Below are 24,383 nucleotides of genomic sequence, written 5' to 3' on the forward strand. Positions count from 1 at the left end.
TAGTTGTCCATTGCCACAGGCAAAATGTATGTCAGTACAATTGATCTTAAAGTTTACAGGCAGTATTTTGAAATTGTTTACTTTGTAAAATTTCAATAAAGGTAATTAAGAGCTGTGGAAGAGTCATGACTTCATAGCCCTAACAAGTGGGAGATGGGGAGAAAGCACCTGTCTACAACATCTGGGTAACTGCATTTGATACCACAAAACTTATTGCAAAGACAATTCCTAATTTACAGGGACTGACACTGAGGATTAAACAAACATGGTTAGCAAGTCCTATAAACTAGGATGGCATATCCCTACACTATGAATGTATCTACATGAACGTGATCATAATGTTGGCTATGATGTGCTGAAACAAAACAGCTTAACAGTTCCCTTCAGAGGAACAGCATCAACAGATACAGAGCAACATTAAGATTTTTGAAGTAGCATTAATTGTACCCCTGGGCAAGTAAAGCCCTTAGATTATCTCCCCATTCCTCTTCCCCTCCAAGCCAGACTTATTCATCAGTATATCAGTTATCCAATTGTTGTCTACTCTGCAATTCTTGTTTCCTAGGATCTTACTTGCCTTTTTCAGAACACAGGTAGCACTAAATTACTGACCAGTCACACCAAAGTCTCATTTACTATCCAGTCAAGCCAGGACACATTTTTAGTGGTCACTCAAGGAGTAAGGCAATTCAATCAGTTATCTTTAGAACACTGTGTTCAGTAAAGGTAAACCAGCCGTGTCAAAACTTACAGCAACTGGCACTAACCCACAGACAGACCAGTTTCACAGGAGCTGTCACTGGCACTTGCTCCATGCTTAGTTTCCTACAGCATTGCAGTTTAATTGCCACTTATCTCTCTAGCACAGAATCCAGGAGGATTCTTTACCCCTCAAGGTATGTCATAAAAGCACTCTGAAACATGAGCACACATCAGCACAGCATCACTTGGAAAAATACTGGTCTGAATGATAAACTTCTAATTGCAAGTGCCAGCAGCCTCCCAGCTTGTCCTGGTTAACTTGCCTTGATTCTTCTGTCCCTACAAAGCAGAAGTTCTTTCACTCTTATCAAAAGGTTCAACATTAGCTTTGGGTTCAACAGTGGGCTCCGAAGAGACATGAAACAACAGGTGTTAATAGCAACTTTATTGTTCCACTGGTGCAAAATCATGATACTGAATAAACTTGTGTAATGCATTTTCCCCTAAATTTACAGTAATGAAGGTTATACATATCTATATAGATTGCAATTTCTCTATTTTTTATACTATTTGGAACAAAATTATCTTGATAAATATGCCCTGTGCACAGTACTGGCCCTCACTGAATGTCACAGAGCCTTAATATGCAAAATATAACTTCTGTTTTTGAACATGGTACTTTAAAACTCTCCAAACATGCATTAATATATTCTAGTTTTTAGGGAAAAATATTACACTTAGTCTTAACTTGCATTAAAAGGAAAGCACAAGCAGAATTTGACATACAATAATCCCAAAAATCTGATGCTCTGTAAGGACCGGACACAGTTTCAGATGACAGTCACTGCCAGTTTAGAGCTCTAGTGCTACAGAAGCAACAGTGAACAGACAGAAGAGAAATCAGAACCGAAGAGCCCTACCATGTCACATGGATTTCAAAGGAAGTTTCAGCCATGCTAACTGATCAAACCTGTAGTTGCTGGTCCAACCTTTCAAATTTGTTAGAGTACTCAACACGAGTGGTTTGAAGTGCCAGACTGAACACATGAATGTTAACTTAACTTGACATTTCTGAAAGGCACAACCTAGGAATCTATCTTAAAAAAAACCCAAACATACAGTATGTAAATGAAAACAGGTACAGTGAGTGTCTACCTAAAGAACAAGACCTTCATAAATTGGCCCCTCAGATTCTGGTGATTCCCTCCTCAGACGCAAGTGCTCCAGTGTGTTGTGAAAGTGTTTGTTAATTTGTTCTGTTTCTTCAGTAGACTCAAGGTTTGGGAGATCTTCTCTGATCTTCTGTATAAGCTGATTCAAAACCTGAATTGTCACCTACAGAACACAGAACAGGAGTCATCAACATCACCTGTGTACAAGTGCATAGACAGTAGTTTTAAGAGACTCGTCTCTGAACTATTTGCATGGGACAGTTCTTCAAAATATTGGTAAGACTGTATGCAGACAAACTCTCGGGGGCTGCCTTCTCTTGTTCCTCACAGAACCTTTCCAATTTCAGTTTTGTGGAAGTTCTCCCATCCAAGCAAATGTAAAGAACTCAAATATTTATCCTGATAGCTTTGTAACTGCTACCACAGCATTTCTTTCCAATGTATTCAATGCAAATTTAAAAAGCTATAAACAAATGATGCACATAATCAGACTGTCTATGCACTCTTAATTGTTTTTGTACAGTCAATATGGTAATGTCATCTAAGCATCTCATCTAAGTCCCAGCAAGTTCTGTAATAATATACATTTCAGGTATCCAAGTCTCACAATATTTAAGTTCATAACTAAAATCCAAACATTTGGCATTTTCCCCCCATATAAGAAGAATGAAGTCTAATCCACAGTTTTACTTGTATATCAAGAATTGACTACTCTGTTTTTTAACCACCAGAACCTGTGCCTCTCATGAGAAACTACAGGGCAAGCTGAAGAGACATAATTTGGGGATAAGCGTGAATAAAGATCTTAAAGAAATGTTGTTTAAAAGAGGCAACAGAGAACGGATTTCTACTCACCGCCTCATTTTCCTTTTCATAAAAATAGATATATCTATTCAGAATTTCTATGAAGAGCTGGACCTGGAGAGAAGGGTCCATGCACTGATTTGCTATCTTCAGAGCCTTCTTTAGGCATTCCATCACTCTTTTTCCTCCGTGAAGCTAGAAGGAAGAATCCAAGTTAGGAGAAATAAAAGAACTTTAAGAAGCTCCAGTATCTCTTCCCTTGGCAACATATGGCATCTCCTGAGGGTCTGCCACAGAAACACAAAACTACACAAACTGTGCAGAGCAAGCTGTCATTGAAAGCTTTCCTTGCCTGACTGCCACCAGTATTAGACTTTTTTAAAACCAGACAGTAACATGAACAGTTGTTGAGAGCCTTCAATCATGAGATCAATTAACTCAAGTTTGTAACATGTACCATAAGGCATACTTTGAGAAACATGTTTCAAACACTGCTCTTTATAATGACAACAGCTTATGTGACAAGACCTGAAGAACAACAGCACTTTTTTTTTACCTTTACCTTCAACAATTTGTATCTTTAATGGAAGTTTAGTAGTTCACATGCAAGCACAGCTGCTGTAATACACACATGCAAAATGGAGCCTGTCTTAAACCAGCTGACACTCAAAAGCTTGCCTGGTACTTCTACCTTTAAATTAGAATTTTCTCCCTTTTGGTATTTACACAGTTCACACTGCACTGAGATTTAAAAACTTCATATATGAGCATATATTCCAACCAAATCTATATCACTGATATACCTACTTTAGAAGTGTCTTCAGAAGAAAGGCAGAGCTATTACTGAGGTAGGATGTGCTACACTGTTGTCACTTTGTTCTTACCTCCTCTCCATTCTTGTCAGTATTCCGGCCAGACCAAAACAGATGGGCACAAGTGCTCACAGCCCGGCACTGGTCTGGCTTTTTCAGGAGTTTAGAGGCTGCCAGTGCACACTGAGTCCTCAAAGGCTCGTGGTTCTCCTCACTGAAGCACTTCATCCTCTCAAATGTTCCAATTATCAAGGTGATTGCAGCCAGCTGTGCTTTTGAGTCACTGATTTCATCTTCATATAGAGAGAAGGCCTAGTCAAGGGAGAAAGTAAGACTCAATCAGAACACATCAGGAAAAAAAAAATCACAGTGGCACAGCAGGAAACTGTCCAGTTTTACATTTGTTCAAAGCTTCAGGCAGGAAAAAAGATCTTTCATTTAGAATGTTAAAATCAAGTTAAATCCACAGACCAGAAATAAGTCTTGCAAGAAATACTATTCAAGTAGTCACAGGAAAAAAATGTGATCCCACATATATTCTAAAGATGGGGTTTTCCTCATTTCAAGCACCTGTTCAGATACAGAACTTCAGCAGCAGAAATAATTCTTGAAGAGTATTTGGTTCTTTGAAACACACAAACAGCAGAGCAGAGGTTGAGTGGTAGGTCAGTGATGACAGAGTAGGCAAGAAAAGCACTTGCACTGCTGCCACATGGATGAAGAATCTTCAGAGAATAGACAAGACTAAAACCTTGAACTGTATCTCTAATACAAAGTACATGATTGTCATGCTGCTCTCATCTTCAGAATGGAGCTACAACGGCAACTGATCCAAGGCAGTGAGCAAAGGCTGAGTTTATCAGCAATTCCATTTAAAAACATGCATTAGTAGGAGTATTAGAGGAAAGATTAGGACAAAGCTTACAACGTGGATAACATGAAATACATTGGTTCTTTATCTGATGGGGAGGAGGGGAAGGTTTTTGCAACAAGAAAGGCTTAAGACCAAGGAACAAGTTCACATGGATTTTCAGAGTAGTTTATAATAGGTTTCAATACAAGGATTTTAATTAGCAAAGCCCAGTATAGCAGTTGTGAACACTGCAAATTTTAGAGAACTTCCTAAGAGCGTGGTCAGGGCAAAACCAGCTGGATAACAGGAGCTGGGAGGCAGAAGCAGTGAAGGAGCATTTTATGTTGAGAAAGCTACACTCCTCCAGTGAACCAACTACTCGAGTAGGAGGCAGCATTGCAACATACCACATGTTGTCAGACTGAGTACTCAAACCAGTAGCAATGGAGCTTAATCCCACAGCAGCCTGGGAAGCAAGAAGGAAGATGAGGATTTTCTACCTAGCAGCATTAGCCATCCATCATTTCAAGTGTTTTAATCACACTGGATGGCTCAGTGTTCAGGAAACCTATCCCAGTCAAATTAAAGGTAGTACATGAGACCAACTGCAATGGTTGGACACTCACCTGGGACATGAATTCATAGGCCACAGTTTCGTGATTCTCAAAGCCAATCTCTCCTGCAGCCAGTGCTCCCTGCAGGAAGAGACGGAGGGGCAGCTCTGCCAGCTCTGCTTTGATCAGAGCACTGATGGTCTGGTGAGCAAACGAGAAGATCTTCTGGCACTTCTTTTCCCATTTGTCATCCTAGAGAAGAAAAACAAGTAAAAGCTTGAACAAGAGTATTGCTATAGGAAAAGAGAACCTGAATTGTACTAAGATCTGTTAAGTGCTCCAGCCTGCTGCCCTGTGATGCCACTCCAATCACTTATTTACTGAAGCAGTAATGAGTGCCCCAGCAGTACCGTGTTGACCTCAGTGGGTCTTCACAAAATATTTCTTTAATTTACAAGAATTTCACACCCATTTTTCCTACCAGCTCATAGAAACCTTCTTCAGAAGCCTACACTGAATTGCAGCTACAATAGCTATGCTTAGAACATAACTGAGCAAAAGCCTAATTAGTGAAACAGAAAAATTCTGTTTAGTCTGGAGCAATCAGAAGTGGGAGAGAATATTAAAACCTTCATTTTGAAGAGTACTTTAACAAACAGCAATTAAACTTATTTCCCTACAATAAGGGAAATACATATACAAGCTAACTATCTCCATCAGAAAGCATTAAAGGGCCAAATGGATCAGTCATTGTTTTAGTGTGCAGCTTTGCAACTACTGTGTAAGTTAACCTATAAAAAAGCACTTGTTTTTAGAAACATTAAAATAGTGTAGCTACAATTTAGAACTTGATGAATTTCAATATCCACACTGAAATCAGTTTCATGCCATCACTTGTCTGGTCTCCAGCAAAAGCACATAATCAGTCACCCTCATGAATAAATGAAACTAGCCCATTTCTGCTTCACCATTTCTCAAGTGCCCAAGTAATTTAGTGATAAAAATCATTAGATTAGAAAGCATTCAAACCTCAAGCAAAAATCTGCCTTGAGCAAAAAAAACCCAAACAACCAACTATCATTCTGCATCAAGTGTTCGCATACTGAAGCCAGAAAAAATGCACTTTTAACAAAGTCCAAAAAAAACAAGCATAGCAGAGAAGCCAAGAGGTCAACTTACCACTTTGGAGTTCTCTTTGTAGCGAAAAGCAAGCTGGTATGCAGCAAAAACCAACGGGGGCAGTGTAAAACGAATACGCTGGTTCCCACCTGCACCAAAGTGCTTCCGGGCAGTGTTTAGGATCTAAAGCAGAAGCACTGTAAGCTTAGAGAATTCTTAAGAGAGGTGTGTTATTTGCATCTGTAACTTAATCTCTATGGAAAGACATGGTGTTATCAACAGATAAATTACAGCGTTTTGGGCGGACTTGAATTTAAGTTAAAGTTGCTGTACTGGAATTAAATTTGTGCTGTCTCTGTAGCTTTTTATGTGGTATCAGCCTGAACTTTCCCTAGAGCTGCTCAATAAGTGTTAGGCAACACTTGCTGCACTGTATTAACTGCAGATCCACTTTGGATTGTGCAGCCAGGTGGAAGCTGCCTGAGCTTGCATTTAATAACGACATCAATACATTCTGTCCTCAACTCAATGGAAGCTGCAAAAAGGACCATTCCTTCTTACAGCACCTGTGAGAAAAGTAAAAGAAAGAAAACAAATTTCATTAAACTAAAACTACAGTGCCACGTTCTGGTGGACACACATGCAACTTTTGCCATTTTCCCCCTTGTTCAGTTTTTCATTGTGCTCATTAATGACAGCTCCTTTCACTGCCATTCTTAGTTTTGAGCACAAGCTGCTCAGACTTCACAATAAGCCTTGGACAGTCAATGCAAGAAGTGACAGTCAGAGCACAGACACTCAGCACCCCCAGTGCCATACCAGGTACTGCTGGTCAGGGTCATCGGAGCGCAGGAGGTGAATAAATCTTCCCACAAGGCTCTGCTCATCAGCAAAGTCCTCAGGGTCAGGATCCTCAGCAGGCTGATCTGGTTGGTCCTGGATCAGTGTGGATACCAAATTCATGATAGCATCAACCTGTTAAAGGCAAGAGAAGCTCTGTTTAAAGCAGAGTAGTCTACAAGCATAAGTTGACAGCAATTGGGAACATGTTTACAGCCATTCATAGTGCTGATGCTTTAGACTCAGGTGCCTTACTCCCTGAAGAAGGGTCCCTCTTGGCACAAGTCAGATGGGACAGCACAGCAGTGTGGAGGAAATTCAGATTCCAAAAGTACTATCCAACCCTCCTTAGGTAGCAGGCCTAGTTTTAAGGGGATTCAGGGTCTCTGTTCAAACCTAACAGCAGTAGTGTCTAGGCTGAGGTTGGGTAAGACCAGAAATAGTCTCTAGGGTGAGGTTAGGTAAGATGTGTAAAGACATTTAAGAACACGAGGAGGAATTATCAAGAGGGATAAAGTCTATGCCCAGATGGGGAGACAGGAGCACACGGGCACGAAGGCTGGGAAACAAAGCATGCCCTGCATGAAGTCACTTAGTACGTGTTTTCAGGTGTTCAAATGCTATTTTAAATACCTAGAATTTCAAGTAAACTTATGTCATACCTGTTCTTGGGACACAATTTCTGTGTTATAATCCAATACATTGCTAAGCACGTAACAACTCATGCTCTTCCTGGACTCGTAATCAAAGTACTCAAAGAGTGGGTGAAAATGTTTTAGTTTCAGAACTGTCAGGATATTGTTGTAAGTATCAACAGGAATTTTCAAAAGTCTAGTCAGCTCCTTTGAAACAGCACTGCTTGTTGCAATACTAAAAGAAAATATATGCAAAAAACACAATTAATCCATAGTTCACACATGTAGAAGGATTTAAAGCCTGCCTCAGAATACCAATTCTGAGGCAAACCACAACAACTAAGCAACTTGTTGCTAGGGAGAAAGGAAATAAAAGTATCAAAACAAGTCATATCTTGTTCTTTGGGACATACAGTGGAAAAATACATGTTTTAAGTTGCTGACAGCAGAAGCAGACTGGTTGCAAATCCAGTTGTAGACTGCTGTAAGGGATGTCTGGATAATGACTACACACAGCTTAGCATGCACATTGTGTAGCTGTACAGCTGCACAGTGGGATTTATGCACAGGTGAGCAGTTAGTCAGCAGTTTATCATTACTGCTTTTGGGCCAAGCTGTAGACAGTCATCTCACACATCCAAAGCATGTCTCTGCTATCTCACCAAATGTGGTGCAGTGCACAAGTCCAGATTTTAGGTTATTAACTGCCATGCCAAAGAGAACTCAAGAGATATTTACTTACTGTTCCAGATTAAGTTTATTGAATATTTCCACAGTTGTCTCCAACACCTTGTCAACATAGTCAACACGGTCTGGGTAGCATTTCATAGCCAAATTAATGAGAGAAACTTGCAAAGACACCACATCCTCTGAGGGCATGTCCTGCCGAGACTGAAATTTAAGACAGCGCTAAGCTGATACAAAAGCATGTAACTTGGCAAAAAACACCCCAAACTGCATGCAAGAATTCCCAGCATACCTGTATAACAGTAGCAACCTGCTGTGAAAAGATGTCAAAGAGTTTGATATCTGCTGGGATACCAGGTCCATCTTCACGATGTGCAAATAAAGCTAACCTGGTGACACAGCAAGGAAAGCAGCTTGGTCAGCACAGTTTTTCCACTCCTCAGACACAGACCAGAAAGAGGTACTGGCAGAAAAAGCAATTCCTTTAGGTATTTTTGGAAGCTCTATTACAAGCAAAAAGGAAATTAATGGAAGTCAGAAGCCTTATGAGCAACTGAGCCTGGTATCTATCAGTCCTGGAAAAGAGTCTGACAGAAAAGGCAAGGTGAAGAAGGAGCAATAAGGACATTTCATAATCGATGTTCTTCGGCTAGAAGCAAATGTTCTGCTCTTTCCAGCAGAGAAAGAGGTATAGAGCAGGCTGATGGAAGAGCAAATATCCTGCACTCATTCAGTGATATTACTGAAATTAGATACCCAATAGCATTCACCACAAAACAGCCTCCAGAGGGAAAAAAAGCCACAGAAGAAATACACTGATTTAACTATGCTTTGTCTCTAAAGACAGACTGGCATGTTTGGGAATTCCATTGTTGTCAAAGTACAAAATACAAAGTAAACTTGAAGTGGAGAAGAACACCTTTTTTGGGGGGGTGAGGGAGGGGAAAAAGGCAAGCAATTTCTGTCCAGCAAGCATTCAAGAGATGATGAGAGGTATCTCTATCTGTAAGGGAACAAAGTCATGCCAACCACCACTGCTGCAGAAATGAGATACAAGGTAAGAAGAATCGCTACAGGAAGGCTAGCACCTTACCAAAGCTGCTGCTTAAGGAGCTCAGCATTCATGTCTTGACTTTCTAATTGTTCAGATTATTCTATTCTGAATAAGAGAAAGAACTATAAAAATATTTAGGAAAAGGCAGCAAATTAAAATTTTTAAGTTATTTCTTACAGCGTTTCTAAACTTTGATTCTGAATGAACTTTGGGTCTGAAACAGAAACAGGTAAGAAAAGGTTGTGGTGCCAAAAAACTTCCCTGCCAGGAAACACAGACATTGAATTTATATTTCATAGGGTGGTAAGAAGCAGAATTCCTAACATCAGAAGCAAACACTGCCTTTTCTCAAAGGGACAAGGCAGCTTATCTTGGCAACAGCTCCAAGTGTAAGGCCAGCAAGCTACGCAATAAGAACAAGTTGCAGGCAGATGGCAGCATAATTAAAAGCCATGAATGGTTTAATAAGGCAAGAAAGATCCCAAAGCAGCAAGACCATTTGCAGAAAGATTCCTTTAGCAGGAAAGCCCCATAGGAATAAGAACAAAATTGTCACAAGTTTCTTCAGCAGGAAGTGATGTTCAGATTCAATAATCCCACACCAGCTGAAACAAAGATGAGAAATGCCAGCAGGCACAACCTACATGGGGCAGTTTCCCATCTTAACTACACAACACTGAAACACTGAGCAATTGTTCCTAACAGCTCCAATCCAAACACAAGAGCAACATCCTCCCTACATGCATGGATTCCAAGGACAGATCACTCATTTCCTCCAACACTTGCAGTAACATTACAGTCAAAATCACAAGTTGCCATGCTACAAAGATAACTATCACACTGCCACCTTTCTGCCCTTGCCCTGTAGCCAAGAGAGGCAGCTCTGGATGCCTTCAGTGGCCCAGCAGTGCAAAGTCTGGGAGGACAGCAGGGTCACTGCTGGTCAGTCACTGGTGCTTCTAACAGTAAGAAGAGAAAAACTTTGGCATTACCTCCACAGTAAGTTAAGTCCTCAGAGTAGACATGACAGCAGAAGCTACACAACGAAATCCTTCTCACAAAAATGACATTGCCACACTGTCATGTAAGAACCTGGCAGAAGATCCTGTGATCTCTGTTGAAAGTAGGCTCAAGACAGAGAGTGTCGAAAATCAGGTTGCTATGGGCAATGCTTCTTGAGATCTGGGTTGTTTCGGGTTTGGGGGTTTACTGTTTCCTTTTTTCTTTTTTTTAAAGCTGACAAAATTACAAAAATTCTCAGCCATGGCAACAAATTGTAGGAAACTGTGAACACCTCTGTGCTGCTTCTCTGGCACAAATACTAAAAGATTTTTCCAATAAAACCAAAGTCTTGAACAAATAAATTTGACATAACCAGGAGAAAAACTACAGATCTGGTAAGCAAAAAATTCAAGATCTTAAGTTATACCAGTCATGCTCAGTATAATTACTCCATCTCCAGGTGTCAGAGGAGTTAAAGTAACCCTGCCCATTGCTGAAGGCCAGTGGGACCCAAGATCCCCATGGTAACTGAGGTCCATACATTAGTACACGGACCAGATATACAAAGGCACATGTTTGTGTGCAAATGCAAATGCAAAAAAAAAAAAAAAAAGGCATTTTTGAGGCTTCAACAAGCCATGCAAGTGCATTTCCTGTCTGCAGTAAGAAAGTGCAAGTAGTCACTGATAGTCTCTGTTGCTTCCTTTCAAGATATAAATCCAAAACTTCAGTTTGATCTTAAAGGTCTTCTCCAACCCCAATGACTCTAGGATTTCTCCCCCATATTTGAATTCACTGCAAGCAGTAGCAGTACCTCCACAGGAAAACACACGTTTCTGGGAGAACAGGCAGGATGCTAGTGGCAAGAATTAAGAGTTAAGAAGGTAGTTCCATTTCTTACTAGGTCCCTTCTGAAGAGGCATTATGTTCTCTAATCAAACTGCAAGGTAAAGTATCCTTGATACACAATTTAGCCATTGGGATCTTCAAGTTTTCAAGAGGTACCTCTGACCAATATAGCTGTCAAAGCAGAACACTGCTGCCACTTCAGAAACAAAACTGGTCAATAATAAATGGGCTATTTCCTGGCTAAATCTGTTCACAACTTTTAATCAGTCCATAAAGCAGGTTTCATTGGAAGTTGTAAAAACAGAGTCCAGAGAGCAGAAGCTGTAGAAATAATATTCTTCGCAGCTTGAATTACAGCTGATAGAAAGATGTGGAAACAGTGGAGTAAAGTGATATTACAAGTTAAAACACATTCAAATAATAAAAGAATTATCATCTGCTTGTGCACAACACAAACTTAATTTTGAGCCAACTTCCACCCCCTCGGTCACTCACCTGTCAATTAAAGCAATAATTATATTTTTCACATTCACATTTTGGTGCAGCTCAGCACAGGCTCTGAGAAATGGGTTCAGGGTTTGGAGGTGAAATTCATCTGGGAAAACCTGAAGTTTTAGATCAATAGTCATCAAGTTATAAACTGAATTTGCCCATTGTCACACAGCAGTAAAATGCAACAGAATAACTGTAAAGTAGATAGCCACAAAGTAAATACAGTCTGGCCTATGAAGCTGACCTTGACTGGGTAAATGCATGAAGCAAGAGATGTAAGACAAGTGGGTAACTTGAGGGCTCAGCTATCTATTACAACTCAGGCACTGCTACTCAGATGCTTACAAGCTTCTGCAACAGAAGGAGCACAAAATGGATTCATGTGCACTCTGCCCATCTGGTAAAAAAATACAGGACAAGCCACTGTGTAAAAGTCCCAGTGATGAAGTTTTCCAGTGCATGAGGAAGCTGCCTGAATCTGACTAAGTACAGAGGTGTCCCTGTGTCCCATCACTGCAACTGAATTTAAGCAGCTCACCTGTATGATGCACTCCATGAGGTACTCCTGAGCTAAAGCATCTCTACAGTTCACAACCTGCTCCAGTATTCCTGGCAGAACAATCTGGAATAGGGAAAAAAAGTGTTGCAGTGATTTTACAATTACTTTACAAGTTTATATTTACATATGCATTTAATCCAAGCAAAGTAGCATTTCTAACAGTTCTCAGCTTATTCTGTACATAAAGGTTTTCTGATAAAAGGTCTCAGTTTTCTGAAGTTCCATCCTTCAGATAAAAAAAATCTACTGGTCTTAGACATCTGTCCCTTTTATACACTGTGCAAGCTTTGATTTATTAAGTCAGTGTTACTAACTTTGCTGGCACATACCACTGTTCAGGGTCTCAGCAGCACCACTCAAAGTCCTTTTCAACAGCTACATGTAGAACTTACATGGGACAGACTTTTAAATAATATATTTGCTTCACTGTCATTTCCTGCAATAACAGTTCTCTTTAATGCTTTGGGAAGCATAGCCTCATAACTTGTAAAGTCTACCACAGAATGCTGTATATGCACACTACCCTTAAACCAACTCCCTATTCTTCAAATAAAGTGAGAGTCAAGAAGGAAAGTTTTAAAAACTAATTGTCAATGTTACACACAATCTTATAGGAAAAATGCATGAATCATGTCCTTAGCCTCACAACACATTGTATACCTTCATTAGTACTCAGAACTTTGCCTCAGGTGAAGAGTTTGAGAAGTACCAGGATTACTGAACTTTTGGGCACAGTTATAACACTTCCAGCTGCTCATCTGAGAGTACAAACGAGCTTCATTTGGAAAAAGTTAGTCAGAAAGGATGGACAGACATCCCACCTGCTTATATCGCTCCACATTGACACCTTCCAGCTGGCTGAGGCGAACCAGGTTTGTTCCCACCAGGATTCTCAGTTCCTGCCTTTCGCGCTCCCTTTTCTCCCTGTCCCGACTGTGGCCCTGGTGCTGCATCCGCACCCAAAGTTTGTTCATCTCTGCAAAGTTCAGCAGCACAAAATCCATCGAATCACTGATGTCTCCAGTGGTTTCTTCACTGCAATTGATAACAGGTTAAGAACAGGAAAAGCTGGTCAGAGGTATTCATCCTTCCACCCCCTGGTGAACGGAGATTTTAAGGCTGGAGGGTGGGGAAGTGTGTGGTGGGATACCTGGGTTCATAAGAAAGGTTCATACCCTCACTTGTATGAAACCTTAGTTCTGCTAGGGAATTCTTAATGGACAAAACACCTGTCAAGTTTCTAATTCTCTCAAATCTGAAGAAAGTCATACAGAAAATTTAAATATGTTCTGTTAACAACAATAATTCTACCAAGTTATAGCTCATCCTTCTTACTCTGCTTGCTCCCCTTCATCTGGTAAGATATTCCTGGTACACTGCAGGAGATAGTTCCTAAGGAAGAGGCCTCTAAGAGGATGCTGTACTCCACGGCACATCTCCACCAGGTCTTTCAAAATATCTTTCCTGGACTGTGGAAATGACTTGACATAGACAACACCTACTGTTATCAGGAGATACCTGCAAAAAGCACAGAGTCAAACAATAAATCATTACACTTAAAGGCAACAGTTCCTTTCTTCCATCCTGGCAGGATTACCAAACCACAGAAAAAGCAATAAAATATCCTCCATGTCCCAAGGTTTTGGATCTTTAGTCAGCTTTCAACTCTGTTCTCCTTTGCTACAGAGCACAGCAAGTCAGAACAGCCACCTGACCTCATTACAGTGCTTGATACCTTGAATGTGTAAAGGCTCAGCATGCACAAAGTTCTGAATGCTCCCAGACCAGTTTGTCTATACTTTCAGCATCCCACCAAGCTGGAAAACAGCTCTGGCACATACAGGGAAGCAGCTAAGCCTCTTTCACACTGTAGCCCAGCAGGATAAGAATTAAGCTCTTCAGAATCCCCCAGGCCTGCATTCATTCCTTCAGCACTCTGTTTTAGGCAAGAAGCAGAAGGAATATGGGAGAAACAAACAACTGGTGCTCCAGTATATTTGGACACTCCTTCAGCTTAAAAGCATACAGTGCTCAGAATCTTCATGTATTTGGTTTAGAGCCCTCAGCTCTCCCTGCATGCTCCTCTGCCTCACCATGGATGTGCAGAGAACCTCCAGGAAAGCACTGGAAGTGTTCTCCAGGGAGAACTAGAGCCTGCATCAAGCAGGCAGGAAGACAACTCTAATCATGACACACAGGGGTAAAGATGTTGTGGGAGGCATTAGCCAAACTCCAGAAACTGCATGAAGATGCAGCCTGGTGTGTCCTAAGCTTCTTCCTGGCATGAACATAAGGTCAGGAATTAAAAACTTCAGTACCAATCAAAACCCAAGTCCCAGGACAGACTGTCTTGAACATGTTCTGCAGCCAAATGGTCACAAATATAAAGATAAGCCTTCCAGGCGCTTCCAGTATAATTTCTGGCATTAAACAAAATATATTCAGAAACACAGATTCGGGTAAAGTTACAGAAATCTTCAGCTTCCTCCTCACACTTCTTATTCTCATAAGAGGCAGATGGCTGTGAGGCATCTACTGTGTGTGAGAACCTAAGATCTAGACCCCCAGGTACAAGTTCATTAACAGGTAATAGAAGCAGTTAATAAAAACATAGTCAATCTCATTGATCAGAGTGTGGTTCTTGGTTAACCTTCACTGACCAGCTCTTTACTGAAAAGTCAACTTTATTCCAAGATTAAAGTGTTTCCATCTTGGTCACATGCAAAATTAACACACTGGCAGGAAGGAATGACCTTCTGCAGTTGCATTCTCAGTCTAATCTCAGAAGTCTCACAGTAATCCACTCAAGATAGCAGAAATACTATTTGCCATTGCAAACTGAATTCCTGCTGTCAAGCAAGGCAGAGTCAATCACTGAACCCAGAGCCTGACCACTATGCACCAGTTTAAAACAGAAAAAGCAAACAAAACCAGACAGTAACATACACACACTTACAGTCTTGGAATGATATTTCCTGCATACTGTACTAGCTCATAAAGGTCTGCCACCTTCCTTCCTTTGGCAAATTCATCTGTCAGGTAGACTTCCAAGTAGTGGAGCTCATCAGAAATTGCCATGTCTTTTTCTCATAGTTAAGGATTTTAAGTTAGAATGTCTTGAACAGATTTTCATACTAATGTGCTCATTCACACCATGGAAGAAAGATGTTATACCAAACACAACCATGCCCAAGCAGGCAGTACTTCTGAACCAGTAATTGCTATTGGGATAACTGTGCAAAATTAACCCCAAACCTTCAATCATAATTCCTAGCATATTAGAAAAGGGAATAAAACCCCAAGCTACTAAATCAAAACTGAGTAAATGAATGTGATTAAACAGAGTATTAAAGTGACAGCATACTATGCATCACAAAAGATTGTCATCCCCACACGGAGAAAGTAGTATTTGAATACATTCACATTCTATTACCAAGTCTCTTTAAAAGGCTCCCCTTTTTCAGAGACTGCAGCATGCAAAGTAAATACATCGAGGCACTGACTCAGTTAGAAGCTAAGATAATGATGAAGGGCAAAAAGTTTAAACTTAAAAAAGTTTATAGATTTTGGAGTAGTATCCTGCAAGCAGAATTGTTTCACAGAGCTGATTTTTTAGACCTAGATTCCTGAAACCTCCCAGAGGAAGATATTGAAAGACATTAAACACCTGCTTTATACCAAAGAGAAAAAAATCAACTTATACAGTGAGCAAATAAGTGTATATTTTCCTACAATATATAGAGATAATTGAATACTGAGGAGAAAAGTGCTAGTAAATACTTGAGACTGACAAGATACCGTTGTGTCAACAAAAGCAGATGAACATTTCATTCCCAATTCAATATTTCAACTATTAGTTTCCTCTTCAAAGGATACAGAGCTCATAATAGCTCTTTGGAGATAACATGGAAGTCCGCAGCTCCCCCAGCATGTTGGAAGCATGTTTCAGAGCATCCATGAGCTTGTTTTTGTCCTTTGGAGGAAGAAAGAGAGAACAGTCTGTTAGAAATAACACTAGGCAACTGCAGGATTTTACAAATCTACACTTTTATCTTTTTTTAAAAGCAAGCAAAGATTAGGTGAACATCAGGAAAGCACCAGTTCTAATTAAGTCAATTCGTATCTAGCTTGTATTATACTGCCCATGTTAGTTAAGTGGAACATTACATCTGGAAGTGATAAGACATATGTGAAGACAGAGCTCATGGTACAAAAATGGTAATACTCAAGGTACAAAAATCTAAAATCATTTTGCTTATGCAGCAATCCCCACCCACCTCTCAGGTTCTCTCCAGCAAGCAAAACAGAATGGACTCCTCTCCTCCAAATCTGTTCTGCTGCTTTGCTCAGATCTCAGTAAGAAACCTCTAGCAGACAGGCAATGCACACTGCCATCATCTTCCCCTACTTCTCAGCCATGAAAAACACCCTACTGAAAGCCACTGTTTATTAGGCTGCATCTAACTTACACTTCTGATGCATATAAATCACCTGGTATTACACACACAAACACAAACCTCCCACCTATGCATACTTGTTCAACCCATCATAACCAGCAGCAATAGGTTTTGAGGGAGAACAAAATGAATTGCTAGTGTGATCCACTTAGTATATTTATATTGTCACTCAATCACTGATAGCAGTGAAAAGCTCAGCTGCAGCTACTTCAAAGATTTCAAAAAGCATTCCACAGAGCACAAAACTGGAAGAGGTGTTCTTACCTTGCTACTGTCATCTGGCTACAAACAAAGCTAGCTTGGTTAACCACATGAAAATATATGGGAATAGTTAAGTTTTCATTGCAACTTTAAGCAGTTTCTCCAAATATAAATAGGCTTCTCAAACCCAAGAAAGCTATGTGTGATGACATGATCTGCCTGCATTGGCTTCAGTTTCAAGATAAAATCTCAGCATAACACCAGTCAATGGTGTTTTCCAGTCACAGAAGAATTCACACATCAGTCTACAGTTAATGAGTGCAAAATTTATCCTATGCAGCAGGCAATTTATTAGCAGCCTCACAGTCTGTAATTGAAAGACTATGTGGAAAAAAACAACACTATGGTGCACAATAGTCTCATAATACAGTTCCACATAAAACGAATTTGAATAATAACCTTCTGGTTATTGCTTATTCTCAGCTTAGGTTGACTTAAATACAAGCACAAATTATAAAGGTAGATCTTTTCATCTTGTCAAATACTGGAGCAAAATCAGGAAGACACATTCAAAGAATATTCAAGGCTCACTCTCAATGAGCAGCTGCCTCATTTATTTGCAAAGCCTCTGACACAAAGGTGCACAAAGGGTTAATTTTCCTCACAGCACTAGAGCTTGGTATTGATTTACTGTTTTATTACTAGCAGACAAGAAGCTTCATTGCATTTTAAAGTTCCATTCTTACCAAGCATCTCTTCATCTGGAAAGACTGCACCTTCACAGCCTGAATGGCTTCATCCAGGAGTTTTTCCTGTTCATCCTGAGGAGATTGCTGTGTTGTTGGCTGGAAAAAAAACAAACACACCAACAAAACAAACCAGAACTCAATTATTTTTATCAAGTTGTTTACGATGGGGTTCCCCCAGTTTAGAATGCAGTGCAAGGGACAGTGCAGTGTGACCACTCAGAGCTGGCAGAAATAGCTCTGTGGTCTGCAAGGGAGAAAGTTCCAGTACTCTGCAAAAACCCGAGGGCAGGTTACAGGCAGCCTGTGAGCACCACTGCTCCTTGGAGTACAAAGCCATGGAGGCAGAGCAGGGTCAACTTGGCCCTTCTCATTTAGAGGTCAAGAACCCAGTGCAAGTATCTGGCAAGGAAAAGCTCCAGGAGAATGCAAAGATGACTATGCCAAGAGGAAGCACTGCTGTAACTTCTTCCCACACAGCTTCAAAGCAATGCCCAGACCACACACACTGCCACTGGACAGATGCTCTCCTGTGCTCACAAGTCACAAGTTCTCCATTAACTGCTGTCTGAGCCACACAATTCTATTCAGGATGAGTTTCAGACAAGCAAAGGATAAAGTACACTCAATGCTTTCCAGAAGGGAGAAGCTACTTGCAGAAGGCAAGAGAATGCTGAAGAGAAGCAACAACTCTTCATGTCTCCTACCTGTCCCCGTGACTCTCTTGCCTCTCCTCAGAGCCACATTCTAAACCTTCAACTGAAACTTCTAATATCATTGACTTTCCAAGGATCATACTGCATTTTCTTATAGTATTAAATAAATCCATTGCTTACAGCCATAGATTTCCCCTCAATCCAGCTATAATAGACTTCGCCTGCAGCTGCTCCCTTCCCTCTACCAGATTAATGAGATTAATTTCTAAAAGCATCTTGAAGTTATCCACTAAGATGTCCAAACTTACTTAGATCACAGCCCCTAAGGCTCTCCCCACCTGCTCTCAGCCTTCCTCCTAACACCTTACAAGGAAAAACCACCATCCCCCTCTGGTTCAGGCTCACAGCAGCTCATTAAAGCATCTCCACCTCTCCCAGTCTTGCAGCTTGTTTTCAGATGGTCTCTCTGAAATACTGTCAGAGATAAAAACACTGATGTTGTGTCTCAACTACATCTTCTCTAGTCTTGACAAATACCAAGTATGCAGTGATTTGCACAGCAGGTTCTCTGAGCCTTCAGCTTCAGTACATTCTCAGTTATTTATACTTTTTTCCTCCATCCACTGTGTTCAGAAGGTTCCCGGTCCTCTCTTTTTAACTGCATTTCAGAAACAAGCTAGCAGGTCATCAATTACATTGCCCTAATGTTTATAAAAACCCTGTCTTCAGTACCAACTCCCACACACCCCACCCTTGGAGTCCTCATAAAGTATCTTGTGAGGACTGAGATGAAAATTGAGGTCATCTTTAAAATAGACGAGTTTTAGTTTAACACTGGTTTAATGGTTAGAGAATATTGCACACCCCTGTTATTCCCCATAGTCAATTGGGTTCTTGTTCTGTAATTGGAACCTCCCCAATAAGAGTCACAGACCATATCTCCCCACTATACTCTTCCACTCAGAGTGCCCTGCAATACTGTTCTTGCCTTCATCACTCCCTAACAGGCAGTGAAACTCCACTCTTAAAATTTCTCAGTCACCCAGCTGGACAAAACCAAGGCTGATCTGATCCAACACTGGCAACACACCTGCTTGAAGAAGGTCATACAAGATAAAGATTCCTTCCAACCAACACTCCTGACTCAATGTGCCTCAGTAATATTCAAACTATGCACAATAACTGATTAAGAAGCCCATTTAGTCAACAGAAAAAGTCAGGTCTGCTAATTAGAGTGGCTGCACCTCTTAAAGCTCTTTCTATAAATAATTAATCACACAAAGTGCAGGTCTTCCAAAATTGATCTAAGCATAAGGCAAAAGCAGCAGCCATGGCTACATGACCCTATTTCCCAGGCAGTTCAACAGGTACAAACCCTTAGAAAAATTCAGACTGTGAAACAAGTATGTTCTGCCAGCAGAAGTTTGCTGTAATTGCTAAGCTTTAATTATTCCATGACATATCAGACTTTCAAGGAACAGCAAATGACAGTGCTGGGACTTGTGTGCAACAATCAATATTGAAACATCACGTAACAGACTTGCTGAATTATGTCTGTGCCAGAACACTGGTCACAGTCTGCAGTCCCCTGAACCCACAGCAGTGCTTTGGAGAAGATAAATCACTCCTGAGGTGATGCCATACACTGTGACTGCTGCACATCTCCATTAAAGCACAGCTAGAAACAATTCAGCAATGCCAACACCAACCACAGCTTCCAAAGCCCCCTTCCCCTAATGGGCACTAAGCTTACAGAGCTACCAGCCCTGCTCTTCCATCCCCTGGTTTTCATGGGACATGTTCATAGTGCTGGGAGAGCAGTTTAGACTGTAAAACATCAAATAAGCTGGAAAACCAGCCCAGCTGATGGATAGTTTACCATTCACCTATTACTTCATGCCCCAGCAACATACAACACTACAAATGGGGCCATGAAGAGAAGGTTTTTTAACAGCAACACCAAGTTAAAGCATTTACTGAAACACACAGTATCTGCTGTGTTGGCTGATTCCATGTGCATTGGTTTCCTTATTTTTGATGTGAAAAACGTGCTGGTTATAGCATAATGCTGCTACAACTTTGAGACTATGCTTTAGATGATACCAACAACGATCTCAGCAGATGTATCTATTTTCTTATAAAACTTTACCTATTGTCTTTTAGCAGCAGGTGGGGAAAAACTGGAATTTAAGAGCCTTCCTATTTCTAATGAACCAGAGTCAGCTTTACATCAGATTCTGCCTGCGTTAACAGAAGACACTGGCAGTACTTCCCTTTCTGCTCTCAATTTGAGCAGCCAGGTCCCACACCCTATTCAGCACTGTGACTATAGTCAGTGCTTGACTGAATTCATCAACAGGAGCATCTTCGTGTTACCACAAGAAGTTAACTTTTTTCTTCTGTATCTCTTGAAGATACAGAGAACTAAGAAAGAGGATGAAAATTAAATTTGTATTTGTTCTGATTTGAAGGCCGAGGTGGTGATTGGTCTAAACAAAGGTGTCTTTACCACAAGGGTACTGCACTTCACATCCAAAGAAAAGGCAACTGGAGCATTTTACAGCAGCACAGACAGTGAGATAATCTACTACTACTGTCATAAGCATGTAACAGAAGCAGTAGTGTTGCTTGAGGTGTTGTTTATAGCAGCTTTACTTCTGCAGGAATAGAAGACATTTTAACAGCAGCACCACTTAAGTTCTAACTCTTTCTTACCTTTCAAAGTCTGAATATTTATCAGCTTACCCTTTTCTTTCTACTTCAGAAAGCAAGCTACTTTCAGCTTCAGAACTGTAGATATTTTGAAACATAACCTGGTTATTATCAAGTGATACACAAGATCACATTAAGACACACATATCCTGATACACATGCTTGAAGTTTGAGGATCTCTTGGCAAAAGGCAAGTGAAGTGAAAAGAATATATGGCAAAAGCCCACCAGTGACATCCAGCAGGGCACACACTGAATTAGCACACAGTTCTCCTGTCAGATTCAATGCTGAATAAAGCTGTTTATGCTCTGTATCTTCCACTTAAATCAGTAACCTAGTAACACAAGATGGTATTTTTCAAATGTTATTTTATCAAAAAAGCAACTGTGATGTGGAGTTCCGTGCCCGTTTACGAGCAACAACCTTGAACAGAGGCCTTTGAAGCGGAAGATACTTTGACACTGGACAAAAGCAGCAGTACTCCATAATCAAGGCACAGAATATCCTGTCTTGTACATGTACAATAAGGTATTATCTCCTGCATGAACACAAGACAAGCAATTTATAGCAATTATGCAGCCATTTAGACTTAAGAAATGCCTGAGCCTTATCCACACTGGACACACTGCAAATGTTGAAGAAAAAAGGAGAGCTGATGTGAAGGGTTTTCTGCTTTACTCCTTCCCTAACCTTTTCTCCTCTGAAGCAACAAGGAAGCAACTGAACAGTGGAGAAAGGACAAAGAACAACCTCCCACAGCTGCACCATCAGTTTCTGTACAAGAGACAACAGCTTTTTTCTAGCTTTGAAGATAGCACTATCTTAAGTTACCACAGGCAAGTTATGGAAGTCACAACACACAACAGATGACTTTGGAGGGGGAGTGAGGAAAGCTCGCTTTTGGTGGGGGATTTTGGTGTGCTTTTTTTTGTTGTTTCTTTCGGGTTTTGTTTCTTTGGGGTTTTTTAACCAAGGCCAGTGAACCTTAAGTTGCTTTGGAAAACAATTTTTTTTTTTTAAACCCAAACCAGCTTGAAACCATCTGATCAGAGTGGGTAATACAAGTCAACCTGCAGACAACAATTGCTGAAGTGTATTATGGTAGCAGCAAACTTTATTCTGGCCTGTGCCTTTCCTCATGATAGCAACTACTCTTAAAACATGCACAGCAAATATTACTTTCTGATTTTCTAATGCTCAGTTCCATGAGAAGACTTGATAAGAGTCATATTTAGTTCCATATTTGACACTGAGCTACACTCTAGAGCTGGTTATTATTTTGGGCCAATGTGCTGACTTATTCCACTTAAAAATCTGGTACCTTGCAGTACTGACATTGAGCAGAGTTGGAGTGAGCTTGTCAAGCTACCAAAGAGCTCACACTCTGACATGCAGGTATCTTAAGCAGATGTAGAGTATAAACACAGAACAGAAGGTTTTGCTTCCATTCTAATGTGCATTTTCATCTAATCTCCAGAAGTCCTTTTCTTTAGGTAACTGATGTGCTTACACAGCCAATTCCACACACGACACCTCAGTTTGCTCCCATGCTTGTGTTTGATACCACAGCAAGTGAGATTTACCCAAGGAGGTTTTTCTGCCTCCTCCTCCCAGCTGGATGTTATTAGGACTACCTATGAATAAATCACTGCTGAGCCACTTAAAATTAATGCTGCCCAAGAGAGAAGATGGGTTAGCTATGGAAGGGGATTGGGACAGGTGCCAGCCTGCAGATGAAGCCTGGGTGCACACAATGCACTGCTGTGGGAGGCACTGAGAGAATTATCACACAAAAAGAAGCACAAGTGTTTGATACCATACAGGAAGCATCACTCTGCAACACCAAAGGCTCTAAAACCTCTATTATATCTCACAGTACATGAGCTCAAAGACAAACCAGAGAGATGAAAACATTTTTCACATGTTGAAACTGCTACTTACTGCCACAGGAAGCCACAAGACATTAATGAGATGGACTTTTTATTCAGGGGATGATCAAAACCAGTCAGAGCCCTCTTAAAATGAGTCTTGTTAAAGGAACTTAAGCATTCAGATTCAAGGTTTAAACCAAGCTTAGCCATAGGAAATTGCAGTGGAGCCCAATTTGATAGAGGGGATTTTCCCAAATTTAATATCTGTGATTATCCCAAGTTTAACACCTGTAAGTTTATTTTTTTCTGAACCACCTCACATCAGCTATTCTTAGAAAGAGGCCATGAGACCAGACAAGTCTCAGGCCAATTCTCATGGAAATGACAGGCAGAGAAAACTTGTGTCATTCCTCAGTCAATGACTACCACAAAATATTCATGTGGAGGACAGAGACTGCTGTCTACATAGATTTAGTATTTCTCATCACCCAATTCAGTATTTACCACTCCACTCTCAAGTAGCATTACAGGGTTTGCCCACACCACCACCCCCAGGATACAGGACTCAACTGATACCAACATCCATAAAACTTTAAAAACAAAGCCTGTTCCAAAAGCCTAAGAACTGCACAATTTCTTCTTCACAAAGTATTCAGTTATTTTTTGCCTATCTATACACTGCTAGTACTGTTTACACTCCACACTTAGATTAATTAACACATCATGATGGTTACAGTAAGTGCTGCTTAAAATTTGATTGAATATTAAATACCACTGAAGACACACTAAAGACTTGAGTTTTACAAGGAAACTTGATCATTCCCTTATTCTCATTGAAGACTGAAAAGCACTTCTCAGCAAATGTTATTTCCGTGTGGAAATTTCAGGTCTCACAGAATCAACTGGGTTGGAAAAGACTTTGAGATCATCGAGTCCCACCTGTAACCAATAACCACCTGGTCAACCAGACCAATGGCACCAAGTGCCACGTCCAGTCCTTCCTTAAACACCTCCAGGGACGGCGACTCCACCACCTCCCTGGGCAGCCCCTTCCAATGTTTAATCATCCTCTCTGTGAAGAAATTTCTCCCAATGTCCAACCTAAACCTCCTCGGCACATCTTAAGGCTGTGTCCTCTCGTCCTGTCACTGGTTGTCTGGAGGAAGAGCCCGACCCCCACCTGGCTACACCCTCCCTACCTCCCTAATAAATAAACACCAACATTTGCGCCAAACAGCACTAATGAGCTGGGCCCACCAATGCAAAACCACTCTTCCTGCTGGAAAAGAAAAGAAGTTCACTGGAGGAGCCTACGACAGCAGTTTTGAAAGGTACAGGGGGGCAGGAGAGCGGGCTAGAGGGCGGACAGCCCGGGCACACGTGCCCAGCTCCGGCAGAGACACAACGCCGGGTGCATCGCGGGGGCAGCGCGATAAAACAGCCCGAAACTCTGCCCGCCGGTGCGGCAATAAAAACGCCCCGATGAAAACACCCACTTCCCCTGCGCCCCCACGAGCCGAACGCGGCGGGGCGGGCACCGGCCCCGGGCCCAGCCCGCACCTCCGCCCCGCCCGGGCCGGACCGTGCGGCCTCCGCAGCCCCGCAC

The 24,383-nt window shown here is 41.1% G+C and overlaps 2 protein-coding genes across 2 annotated transcripts in view; one reads left to right on the plus strand and one right to left on the minus strand.

Annotated features, from left to right (window-relative positions):
* Positions 1 to 1,132: 1,132 nt before the first annotated feature.
* VPS35 (VPS35, retromer complex component) lies at positions 1,133 to 17,687 on the minus strand. The gene is made up of 16 exons (XM_027666241.1): positions 17,539 to 17,687; positions 16,011 to 16,107; positions 15,091 to 15,214; positions 13,470 to 13,652; positions 12,956 to 13,169; positions 12,114 to 12,197; positions 11,579 to 11,688; positions 8,471 to 8,567; positions 8,234 to 8,382; positions 7,519 to 7,726; positions 6,836 to 6,991; positions 6,077 to 6,199; positions 4,970 to 5,149; positions 3,563 to 3,802; positions 2,730 to 2,873; positions 1,133 to 2,037 (listed from the first exon to the last, which is right to left on the minus strand). The coding sequence occupies exons 1-16, from the start codon at positions 17,551 to 17,553 to the stop codon at positions 1,858 to 1,860; spliced, it is 2,304 nt and encodes a 767-aa protein (XP_027522042.1). The 5' UTR covers positions 17,554 to 17,687; the 3' UTR covers positions 1,133 to 1,857.
* A 6,332-nt stretch (positions 17,688 to 24,019) lies between these two features.
* Positions 24,020 to 24,383, plus strand: part of ORC6 (origin recognition complex subunit 6) — a 6,651-nt gene continuing 6,287 nt past the window's right edge. Inside the window, exon 1 of the mRNA XM_027666246.1 lies at positions 24,020 to 24,360. Within this exon, the coding sequence (XP_027522047.1) occupies positions 24,020 to 24,360 (341 nt within the window). The remainder of the gene's footprint in view (positions 24,361 to 24,383) is intronic.

The sequence above is a fragment of the Corapipo altera genome, unplaced genomic scaffold (assembly GCF_003945725.1).
Source record: "Corapipo altera isolate COAL_440 unplaced genomic scaffold, ASM394572v1 99, whole genome shotgun sequence".
Classification (NCBI taxonomy): domain Eukaryota; kingdom Metazoa; phylum Chordata; class Aves; order Passeriformes; family Pipridae; genus Corapipo; species Corapipo altera.

Coding starts and splice junctions, on each gene's coding strand:
- VPS35 (XM_027666241.1), bottom strand. Junction 8,568..11,578: donor ATTATTGCTTTAATTGACAG/GTGAGTGACCGA, acceptor CTGTGTCACCAG/GTTAGCTTTATTTGCACATC. Junction 8,383..8,470: donor AGGTTGCTACTGTTATACAG/GTATGCTGGGAA, acceptor CTTAAATTTCAG/TCTCGGCAGGACATGCCCTC.